This window comes from Orycteropus afer, unplaced genomic scaffold (assembly GCF_000298275.1).
Source record: "Orycteropus afer afer isolate SDZICR_OR568_19922 unplaced genomic scaffold, OryAfe1.0 scaffold00132, whole genome shotgun sequence".
In the NCBI taxonomy this organism is placed as follows: domain Eukaryota; kingdom Metazoa; phylum Chordata; class Mammalia; order Tubulidentata; family Orycteropodidae; genus Orycteropus; species Orycteropus afer.
This window is the reverse complement of record NW_006921719.1, coordinates 8603188-8615194: the sequence shown is the minus strand read 5'-3', so window position 1 is coordinate 8615194 and position 12007 is coordinate 8603188. Positions and strand designations below refer to the sequence as shown.

General features: G+C 45.6%; 1 protein-coding gene across 1 annotated transcript in view; it reads left to right on the top strand.

Moving 5' to 3' along the window:
- Nucleotides 1-1348: 1348 nt before the first annotated feature.
- LOC103200641 (WD repeat-containing protein 93-like) overlaps nucleotides 1349-12007 on the top strand; it is a gene marked incomplete at its 5' end in the record, with an annotated part of 62989 nt that continues 52330 nt past the window's right edge. The window contains 6 exons of the mRNA XM_007945181.1: nucleotides 1349-1520; nucleotides 2869-2939; nucleotides 3498-3584; nucleotides 5715-5834; nucleotides 8421-8634; nucleotides 10894-10957. Coding sequence (XP_007943372.1) covers nucleotides 1349-1520; nucleotides 2869-2939; nucleotides 3498-3584; nucleotides 5715-5834; nucleotides 8421-8634; nucleotides 10894-10957 — 728 coding nt within the window. The remainder of the gene's footprint in view (nucleotides 1521-2868; nucleotides 2940-3497; nucleotides 3585-5714; nucleotides 5835-8420; nucleotides 8635-10893; nucleotides 10958-12007) is intronic.

Here is a 12007-nt window from a genome sequence, read left to right as displayed (position 1 = left end):
TGGGAAATTTCACTTTCTACTTGAAAAAACAAGAGCATCAACACCAATCAACACCAATGGAAGCAGCAGTTAAGACATCAGATGACATATTGCATTGGGCAAATCTGCTGCAAAAGACTTCTTTAAAGTGCTGAAGAGCAAAGATGTCTCCTTGAAAACTAAGGTATGTCTAACCCAAGCCATAGTATTTTCAATTACCTCATAAGCATATGAGAGCTGGGCAATGAATAAGGAAGACTGAAGAAGAGTTGATGCTTTTAAGTTGTGGTGTTGGTGAAGAATACTGAAAGTACCATGGACTGCTAAAAGAACTAACAAATCTGTCCTGGAAGAATCAACCAGAATGCCTCTTGGAAGCGAGAATGGCCGGACTTCATCTCACCTACTTTGGTCGTGTGGTCAGAAGGGACCATTCCCTGGAGAAGGATATCGTTGTTGTTAACGTGGAGAGTCAACAAAAAAGGGGAAGGCCCTCAACAAGCTGGATTGACACAGTGACTGCAACTACAACCGTGGGCTCAGGTATAACAAGGATCATGAGGCTGGCACAGGCATTCTGTTGTACATAGGGTTGCTATGAGTTGGAGACGGTGCAATGGCACCTAAAAACAACAACAGCTCATAATATACATTTGTTTAAAAAAAGAAAAAGTTTCTCTCTAGAGAGTTATGCAAGAAACTGTTAAAAATGGTTGTCCATAGGTTGGAGGCCTGGGGCACTCTGAGGACCTCCTAAGCAACTTGAGGGACCTGAGCACCTTCCAGAGAGAGCAGAGTTCTCAAATTGAGAGTAGGAACTTAGAAAATAAATCACCCATTTCTACTGCAGATTTAGTGAAAGATGAATAAGAAGGAGATGGAAGGTTATTGGGAAGAGAAGGAATGAGAAAAGTGATTATCAGGGAAAGATTTTGTTAAAGGAAAGTAGTTGGATAAACATAAGCATGGGAAGAGAAAAGATTGTCTAATTATGCGGATCTTCAGCAGCGGCTGAACAATGATGGTAAACTGGGAGCTTTTGTACCTTAGCTGGGGAAATGACGACAGTGGACTGAGGTCTCTAGTGGTATTGTGGACATTTCCCTGACCTCCTTTTCAGCTCTGCAAAACAGAAGCAGAAGAAATGATGGGGGTTAGCGATGTAGAAGCAGAAGGGTGGTGAGCAGTTACTCTGCCTGGGTTTGGTGAGTGGATGAGGCAGGGGAGATGACTAAACACCTGTGGTCACAGATGGAGTGCTAAACAAGGCTGATGGGTTCTGCAGGAAACTGAGAAGCATGGAAGTCAGAGGATATTGGCAAGAGGGAAGTCAAATGGTTTGACTAATTCTGGAATATTGTTAACCCAGGCACCACATTTAAAAGCCCCTTGGAAGTCTTTGCAAAGATCGAGGACTGCTATGGGCTGGGCTCTGGGCAGAACCACTTCATCAAGGATAGTCAGTGGGAACAGCAAGCAGCCATCTTCAATGCTTCATACAAGAAGTACCTGGATGGGGAGTTGGAGGGAGAACCACTGAGGTGAGCAGGAGGAGGTACCTGGAGTCCTCAGAGCTGCTCCTTTCCTGGCACACACAGGAGTCAGCCTAAGTACCTGAGTTACTCCATGGCCTACAAACTCTGGTTTTGGAGCTTTTTCAGAAAACACCAACAGATCTGTTGAAAAAGTTGCATAATATTTCACTGTACATAAATTATATTTCAATAAAATGCATTTTTTTAAAAAAAGAAAAGAAAAAGTTGCATAGAGACTGTTTAATTAGAACAAAGGCTGATAATATGGATTTAAAAGAAAGAGTATATATTTATGTAGACTAGAAATAAAGTTCATTTTAGTTTTATATATATCTCTTTTAAAAGCTTTTTTTCCCAGATTATCTAGAAAACACAAACAATCCTAAAGACAGAAATAAAACTCAGTCACCACTGTTAACGTTTTTCTCTGTTCCTTCCAGTCTTCATAAATGTGACGTATATGTGCATAATTCTTACAACACATTACTTTCTGATCTCTTCTCAGCCGTTAAGGCTTCATTAACCCCATGTTGTGATTGTGAAATCTGAGCCCAAGTCTTTGAAGAATTGGTGGTGGAGGTGAAGCTGGCTTTAGGAGCTAGCTCTCCTAGCAGCTAGGGTGGGTTTCAGGAATGCTCTAGTTTTTTTCAAGTGGAAAGTGAAACTTCCCATCTTGCTGTCAAATGGACCTTTAATTTTCTCACTTAAAAACTCCTAAGGCTCAGCCATAACAGCAACTGTTCCCTGAAGTGAAACCATAACAAGCTTCACTGGTGCACTGGAGCCAACTCTATGCCAGCCAGGTATTTAGGAATTTTGCAAGCCAGGTGGTAATTGTCCATGGTGGGTGTATTTATGCTATGGAAATCTGAAGACCCTACAAATCAAGGCTTCTTTCTTTCTTTCCTTTTTTCAGAGAACCAGTTTACCAGCACACCACTGGTTGTATTGCCCCTAGGATAAGAGGATAAGAGAGTATTTATGCAAATCTCCCAAACTGAAGGATCTTCCCCAGTGACAGAAGGGCACCCTGTCCGGTGGGAGCTCTGTGCTACACCGTTACTGGCCTGAGGGCATCTCCTGCACCTTAGCCTGTCCACATAGATGGTGGTTCCTGAAACTTATACGATCCATGTGGATAGTGCTCCCATGGTTCAGCCTACCCTATCCTCATCAAAGCCCAAGATCTGCCCATCCTATCTGGACCAGCCACAGAATGTGATTTGCCTCATGACTCTGCACCCTTGGGAAGGCCATCTTCACTGTCCCTTTCTGGTCTTAGTTCCAAGACTCTGCCAGCATCTTTCCTTCCAGAGTCTCCCATTGCTTTAACTAGTGTCTCTTTCTTTCCCAGTATGGCCACGTTCCATTTTCTCCTTCCTAGCTGCATATTTGCAATGCCAGCGGAAGTCAAGAGCCCTTCAGGTAAAGGGACATGAAGCAGGTGGTTTTAGCATGCCCCCCAGAGAAGTTCCACATAGCAAATGCTGCTTGGCCCAGGCTTCAGCTCATCTTTGGTGGGAGGAAATAAAGGTAGACACTGAGTTATCAGCTGAAGTTTAAGTGTTTCTATTTGAATCTGTGTCCTCTGAGCCCAGATTCCCTGGTAATGGAGGCTAGCACTGTCTTCAGGAGGTGGCCCCCACAGAGGAATGTATGAGTGCACATACTGCCAGGCTGCTTCTGGACATGAACTTGTTTTGTAGAAAATGTTATTCAAAACACTGACAGCCAAGTGGACATGAATTACTGAGAGAGTGTGACTGTCTTCCCTGTCCAGAAATGCTAGCAGGCCTTGTAAACAGCCCTCATAGGGGTGCCAGCCCCTTTTTCCCGAGAAGTTCATCCTTCCATTGAGTAGTGCCCTTTAGATCCAACCACTTCTGACGTCAGACTAGCTTCCTCTTCAGCAGACACCTACCATGCAAATTGAAGGTCACCTAGACTTCTTATCTGATGGCTCTTTCCTCTTTTCTTTCCCAGGGGCAGCCTGTATCCTTGGCATACACTGGACCAGAAGTCATAATTTCTTCCTCTATTCACTTAACCGAACTCTAAAGGATAAAGTTGGTACATTACTGCTGAGATGGGAGTTGCCTATGCTCAGAGCTCTCACAACATGTGTGAGCTTGGCTGAAGTTGTGTGACTGACATATAGTATCAATTTAGGGTCCCCAGAAGGGTGTCTCAGTGCCTTGGTATGACCCCAGGGGTCTGCCCTTGAATTGTCATGTTTCTTAAAGATGATAGCTCAACAGAGACAAAATTCAGAGTCAGATTCAGAGGGTGCCTTAGGCAGCTAAAGTGACAGAGGACAGTTTGGTGTGGGAAGGCCAGCTCCTGTCCCAGCCCACCTATATGTAAACCATGTAGCCTTAGGCCAGTCACTTCCCACACCAACCCCCTATTTTATGGTCAAAAACATGAGGTAATGATACCATCACTATCTACTGCATGCATTTGCTGTGAATAGCAAAATCCAGAGTTTCTCTATGTAAAAGCTCTTTGAAATTGAAAAACACTAAGAAAATGTAGGGTAGTTGTGGTTGTCACAGGGAGCCCTGGTGGCACAGTGTTTAAAGCACTAGACCACAAACCAAAAGGTCAGTAGTTTGAACTCACTAACTGTTCTATAGGAGAAGGATGTGGCTTTCTGCTTCTGTAAAGATTTACAGTCTTGGCAACCCTATGGGGCAGTACTATTCTGTTGTAAAGGGTTGCTATGAGTTGGAATCGACTCAATGGCAGTGGGTTTGGTTTTTGGAGTTTAGTATTATACTTCAAAAGTAATGTTAAAACCTAAACAATTAGGTATGTCTAAATGGAGAGTGTATCCAAGATCATATACAGGGTTGGCAGACAATGGGCCTATAAGTTCATGTGAATGATCAGAATTCCCAGGTGTATAGTAGAGCTGACAAGGGGCAAGGTTATGGTCATTACTTGGTCACAGCCAGCTACCCAGAGGGACCGAGTAGTTGATCCTGCGGGCTTGGGACCATAGTCGCAGGGGACATCAAACTCAATTGGCATAACATACTATACAAAACATTGTTCCACCTACTACTTTGGCGAGTAGCGACTGGGACCTTAAAAGCTAGGAAGCTGCCATCTAGATGCAACAATGGGTCTCTCCTCGTCAAGAAGAAAGAAGAAAACCAAAATTAATGGAAACAATCAGTCCTAGCGACTGGTACACCATCCGATCTGCAACCTATATAACTATGAGACCAGAAGAACTAGATGGTGCCCAGCTACCACTGCCATCCACTTGGAAGGGATGTAGGAGATCCTGCATAAAGAGGGAGAATAATGTGGTACAAAACTCAAAATCATCTGGAGGCAAAAAAAAAAAAAAAAGAAGGGGGGGACCAGGTTTGCTGGTCCAATAGAGCCTGGTGTAACCACTGAGACTATGGCCCCTAGCTGCCCTTCAGGTCTGGAATTGAACCCACAACTGTGGTTTCCAGCCAAACAAAGTATAGGCATGTGAGTTAAACATTTACCTCAAGTAGACACACGCCCTGGAGAGAACAATCATGGGAGAAGGAAGGGCTGCTTATGCACAGGGAGATACCTCAGGGTGCAGAAGAGTATGAAGGGATGGACACTGGGAGGAGGTAACTGTGGGGAGGAAGTGGGAGGGGAGCTGCTGCATTGTAAATTTTGGTCAATGACATGAGACAAAGTATATGTGAACTGCTGTATGAAAAGTGAATTTACTCTGTAAATCTTCACCCAAATCCTAAAAAAATAAAAAAAAGTAATGTTAAAAAAAATTCACAGAGAAGTGATTTCTCTCCTAAAGCAACCTGGTTTCTAGTCTAAACTTCTATACTGACTGGGCAAGTCAATCACTTCTCTGCCTCAGTCTCCTCATAAAATGGAGGTCTAATAGGACCTAACAATAGGATCCTTATAAGAATTAAGTGAAATTATGCATGTAATATTCTTAACACAGTGTTTAGCACCTAGCAAGTACTCATTAAATGTTAGCTGTAGAATAGTACGATTATTATATACCCTAAGAAAGAAGAAAAGCACTGCATACAGAGGAGACAGGTGGTGAATCCAGATAGGTGCTCTTGGTGCCCATGACCTAGACAGATAGACTGTCTGGGTCTCATGTTGTTCAGGTGGAGTTGCTAGGGGGGTGTGGGGCTCCAGGGGGCAGGCTGGTAAGTGGTATCCTCCCCCTAGATCCTGAAGGTGTGTGGCCATGTGCGGCACCCATTGTAGCCTCTGCTCTCAGCTTCTCCTGCTCCTACCTGGTGCTGGCCTGCGAGGATGGTGTGCTCACACTGTGGGACATGGCTGTAGGTGAGCTACCCCCTACCCCTACCCCCTTACCCCTTCCTGTCTGCCTAATACCTCAAAACCAAAACAAACAAACAAACTCGCTGTCATCGAGTCAATTCCGACTCATAGTGACCCCCTTTGGGTCTCCAAGGCAGTAAATCTTTACGGAGGTAGATTGCCCACTCTTCCCCCTGCGGAGTTGCTGGTAGGTTTGAACCACCAACTTTCTGGTTAGCAGTCAAGTGCCTTAGGCATTATGCCACCAGAGCTCCTAGGTGGGTGCAAAAAGGGCATGGAGGCAGCATCCTCTGACCTCCTCTGACTTCACAAGGGGAAGATAGACTAAGCAGCCTAAGGCTTACTCCTATGAGGCCAGACATACCACCACTCTCCAGCCTTTACACAAACCGTCCCTCCCACAGCGCTCACTACTTCTCTGCTGGGTTCATTGCAGTGGCCACACAGAACTCACAGACAATACTCATGATTGTGGATTTATTAGGGAAGTAACAGGCTACAATTCAGGTTCAGGAATGTGCTTAGGACACAATTCTTCGATCAGGACAGTCTTGCCTCTGCTGTGCCCTCAGGCACACCGCTCTGGCCCTTGGCCTCTCGGCTTGGCCTCTGCCCTGCTTGGGCAAGTGTTACAAAGCTCTTTTAGCTTGCTGATAGGTACACCTAGATGCACCCCACTCATGTCTCTTGGTTCCACTGCTGCTGTCTCTCTGCCGGGTCTCTCTGTTGGGGATGTCTGCTGAGCATCTCTGCCGAGGTCCAGCACAGGGATCTTGAGTCCAAGGACATGCTGCACTCCACTCCACTCCACCTCCAGCTATTCTCTCTTGATGGCAGTGAGATACCCTCTTCTGCTTCTAATGCACGCACTGCCATCAAGTTGGATCAGACTTATAGTGACCCCTCCTTGGGTTTCCAAGGTGATATCTCTACAAAAGTAGATTGCCCAACCTTTCTTCCAAGGAGTGGCTTGTGGGTTTGAACCACCAGCCTTCTGCTTAGCAGTCAAATGCCTTAGGTACTATGCCACCAGAGGTCCCAAAAGGGCTCATTTTAAACCCAGCAGCATAGCAAAACTAACCAATCCTCACAATAGAGTTCATACACCTTATCTGCATGGTCCCACTCAGTAATCTGGTGGGAGTCACAAACACTGGATAGAAAAGCCATACCATGTAATTCACTGCACTACAGTGGGTCTCCAGGCAACAAGGCCCCAAGAGCTCTGAATTCCTAAAGAATCTGGGCCTTCCTTTACCTTTGTGTTCTTAAAGTCACCTTGGGGCTCTGGTCCTGCTATCTCATTCATTCATTCAATAAACATTAATTGAACATAATATGTACTGATGCTTTCTATTCCCCACATATTTGTTGAGGGCTTGTTCTGGGCCAGGCACTGTACTCGGCCCTGCAAGTATGACCATTGCCTTCATTATCACATTCCAGTGAAGAAGTGTCTCTAACAGTGCACAATATGGTGGCCTCAGCCGCCTCCTTCCTGCCCCCAGACTCTCAAAATAAGTGTGTTTACTTTTCTACTACTCCATTCCATCCCATTCAGCAGAATCCTCATCAGTATTGGAGCTAAGACACCTATCAAGCAGTCACTGTGAGTTCAGCAGCTCTCCTTGGGGCTCTAGGGTCCTGGTCTAGCTTTGCAGGTATAGAAAATCAATGATATCCATTTACCCTACATTAATCAGTTGCTAGACAAGTGTCTGCTTCTAACCAAACTTTTAAAAAAAGAGTGATTAATGAGTCTGTGGTTTGTCATTTTACAATTGGGTGCATGCTTCACGTGAATGTGGAGTGGGCCATCTTCTCTAGGCAGCTTTCCAAGCAAGTGACTTCATGAGGCAGACCAGCAACAGCACCTTGTTCACTGGGCAGCTCGTGATTAGAATGGGAACTGCCTGTCCTCAGGGAGGCTTCATCAAGCCAGTGGAGTTGCTTTCTCACTTGCTCTATTTCTACCTGAAGAACTCGGTGGTTATTTAGAATAAGAGTCTGTCCTTCCCACATGATGCTAAGACAAACATAGACTAAAGGCCCTGTGAATTTTATTTATTGCACTCACCACATTATTATAATAGCAACAGAGATTTCAAAGAAAGAAGAGTGATCATAATTTCACAACCACTGACCTGTTAACTTAATTTCATTTATCTAGGTATTGATAAATTCTTGTTGTTTGACCACACACCCAATGACCTCTTCTTTTCTGAAACCTCTTCCTTTCTACTGATGCACCTTTACAATCAGTTGGTCAGCCATAGCTCAGTATCTACCCAAGCTGTGGCTTCCTTCTGTTTCAGTGCTGGCTCTGCCCTCCTCCAGACATTTGGTCCTCCAGACATCCTTCTCCCCAACTCCTGTTAATACACAGAGGAGTTTCCCCAGAAGGGCTCTCTTCTCCCCTCCCAGTAGGCACTGGATTTTACTGATTTCACTCTCAGAGAGCGCTCATTGCCTAATTGATTTTGTCTCCACATCTGTAAGTCTCTCCTGTACTTGCTGGTCAGACCCTGCATCCGTGTCTGCAAACCCTGCCCCCTTTTCTGACCTGTTTGTGTGATTGTTTTTCTCCAGGATTCCCTCTTGGGGTCGTTGCTCTTCCTGAGGGATGTTTCTGCCAAAGCATTTACTTCCTAGACTACTTCTTAGTCTACAAAGGGCAGAACATGTATCCTGGAGTCCCAGTGAAATCCAGAATGAAATGTGTGGTGCTGGGTACAGATGCCTCTCTCCATCTGGTGACAGCCAAAGGGACCCAAGGACCCACCATCAGTGTGCTTGTTGAGAGGTCAGTGGCTTGAGGGCAGGAGGGAGCAAAGATCTGCCAGGCACATGATGCCATTTAATAGTGTAAGATCAACAGCCTCTCCAACTAGGGTCCACTTCCCCTAGAGTCATCACTGTCCCCATGAGCTTCTCAAGCTAACCAATAACTTTTTAAATTTTTTTTTCAAAAAATTTTTGAAAATTTTTAACAAAAATTGTTAAATGGTACAAAATTATATATTTCATATCCCAAATTACCCTTGTTGTTGTTGTTGTTATGTGTCATCAAATCAAACCTGACTCAGCAACCCCTCCTTGGGTTTCTGAGGTGGTATCACTATGGAAGTAGATTGCCCAACCTTCCTTCTGACAAATTACCCTAAAGGGGATTATTTCGCAAAAATAGTCTAGCTTGTCATCGATTTCCATAAAGGGTCTCTCTGTTTTTCATGCATGCAAATGAATGTATGCAATGTATATATAAGTTGTAAAGAATGATGAGCTAACCACCCCAATACCTACCACCAAGGAGCTCTGGTGGCAGAGTGCCTAAGGCACTTGACTGCTCACCAGAAGGCTGGTGGTTCAAACCCACCAGCCACTCCTCGGAAGGAAGGTTGGGCAATCCTACTTCCGTAGTGATACTGCCTCGGAAACCCAAGGAGGGGTCGCTATGAGTCGGGGCTGACTCGACGGCAAACAACAACAACATATATACACCCACCACCAGGCTTAAGAACTAGGCCACTTCCAATTCCATTAAGGCTCCCTGCAGGCTTCTCTTTGAGCACATCCTTCTCTCTCCTCCTCCAAAACGTAACCAACTTATTAAGAATATACTGCCGTATAACAAACCACCCACCCCAAAACTTAGTGGCTTATAACAACAATCATTATTTAGCCCTTGATTCTATAGTCAGGAGTTTGGGCTGGGCTCAGTTGGGCAGCTCTTCTGTTGGTCTCATCTAGGCTCTCACAGATGCCTGCTCAGGATGGTCTCACTCCCATGCTTGGCAGTTGGCAGGCTGTGGGCCAGGACACCTTGGCTCTCTTCCTCATGGCCTCTCCAGCAGGCTGGCTCAAGCTTCATCACATGGTAATCTAAGGGTTACCCAGCAATAAGAGACAACAGCCCCAATACACAAATGCTTTTCAGGCCTCTGCTGGTGCTATTGTTCTTGTTAGCTGCTGTGAAGTTGGCCCCAACTCTTAGTAACCCTGTGGACAACAAAACACTGCCCAGTCCTGTGCCATCTCTGTGATTGGTTGCAGGTTGGACCATTTTGATCCATAGGGTATTATTGGCTGATTTTCAGAAGTAGATCACTGGGCCTTTCTTCCTAGTTTGTCTTAGTCTGGAAGCTGCACTGAAACCTGGTCAGCATCATAGCAGCACACAAGCCTCCGCTGACAGATGGGCGGTAGCTGGGGATGAGATGCATTGGCCAGGAATCAAACCCAGGTCTCCTGAATGGAAGGTGAGAATTCTACCAGTGAATCACCAATGCCCCCCTCTGCTTGTGTTACATTTGCTAACATCTTATCGGGCAAATCTAGTTACATGACCAAGTCTACATCCATGCAGTGGAGAAACAATCTCCACCTTTAATAGGAACTCATTACTCATTGTTGTCAAGTCTAATCCGACTCATAGTGACCCCTCCTTGGGCTTCCAAGGCAGTATCACTACGGAAGTTGATTGCCCAGTATTACTTCTGAGGAGTGGCTGATGGGTTTGAACCGCCAGCCTTCTGGTTAGTAGCCAAATGCTTTAGGCACTATGCCACCAGAGCTTCCACCTTTAATAGAAGGAGTGCCAAATGTGATGGCTACTTTTTTTCAATCTACCATATCATTTTCCTAAATTCATCATTCTTTTGGTTTCCTTTATTAGTTAATCACACACATGTGGCTGTATCCAAATAATAAGTTGTTTAGCTTTGCATATTTAAGGAACTTACAAATGAAGTCGTAGTCTCTATATTCTCTAACTTGTTTTTTGATGCTATTTATCCTGTAACTTACTTCATAGCAAGGGTCATGAGAGTTGTACACATAGCTCCAATTCTTGTATTTCATCCTGTTGTAAACATGCTACAATTATTGAAGCATTCTCCTCCCATGGATTATTCCCAGCTTTTTGCTGCTATGAACAGTCTTCTGCCTATCTCCTGGTGCTCATGTGCAAGATCTTCTCCAGGACACCTGCCCAGGAGGGAATAGCAAAGCTTTAAAACTCTTCCAGTAGCAGAATGTCTGTGTGTCTGCTTGTTTTCTGTAGGCCTGTCAAGTACCCGAATGAAACCATCTGTGCGGTGGCCCCGGTCCCAACCTTACCTGGCATGGTAGGTTCCCAGTGCCTCTTATTCCTCTTCTGTGAATTTCTTCATTTTCCCCTTCTATTTTCTGAAGGCCAACTATGTACCAAGCACTGGACTATCTTTGGAGTATACAGATGTGAAAGACAAAGCCCCTGCCTTCAGGGAGCTCACAGTTCAGTTGGAAAGGCAAACAAGTCACCAAGCAGGCACCCTAGAGTATGAGAAGGGCTGTGATGTGATTGTGCAATGAATGCCATGGGACAGAGAGAGGGGCCACCTACCTGAACCTGCACAAGGTGGCAGGGTGTGTGTGTGCAGCCCTCTGGAGGAGGTGACAGCTGAGCTGACTTTAGCTGAGCCAAAGGAGCTGAGAAGGTGGCCCCATGGAGGCAAGAGAGCACTCTGTATTCCATATACTACAGGAAGCTCAGAGTAACTGCAGGCCCTGTCAGGCTCTGTACTCCAGGCAGATGGGCTGGACTCCACCTTGCACAGGATGGAGACTGATACAGCAAGAGGTTAAAGCTGGGGCACAGCATATTCAGAGAAGGGGTGAGAGTAGAGAGATGTTCAGGAGGACATAGATCCACAGTTCTGGGCTAGCCAAAGGAGGAAGAGGCATCACAGTTGATCCTGGCTTAGGGTCTCTGCAAAGTTGATACACTAATCCTTACAGGGCCCACTGGAGCTCAGGCCTGGAGGAGAGTCTGTGATTCCCTGCGTGGCCCTGCACAGCACAGGGGGCCTATAGGATACCCAGGAGGTTCCAAGAGAGCTCATCAGCCTGTTAGCAAGTGGTGGTTAAAGCCATGGGTACAGCATGTCCCCCAGTCAAAGAGCTGAGTAGGGAAAAGGTTCCCTAGGGGTGCTGGCATCATTTCCAGGAGAAGCAGAGGAAAGTGAGTTCACCACAGAAACTGGGAGGGAAACCATGAGGGGGTAGATCCCGGAAGCTTGGGGAGGAGTTTTAAGAAGGCGAGAGCAGGAGGCGGGGCAAGATGGCGGACTAGGCAGAAGGATTGCACAGACCCTCTTCAACAAAGAAAAGGGAAACCAATTAACACAGACACAGAA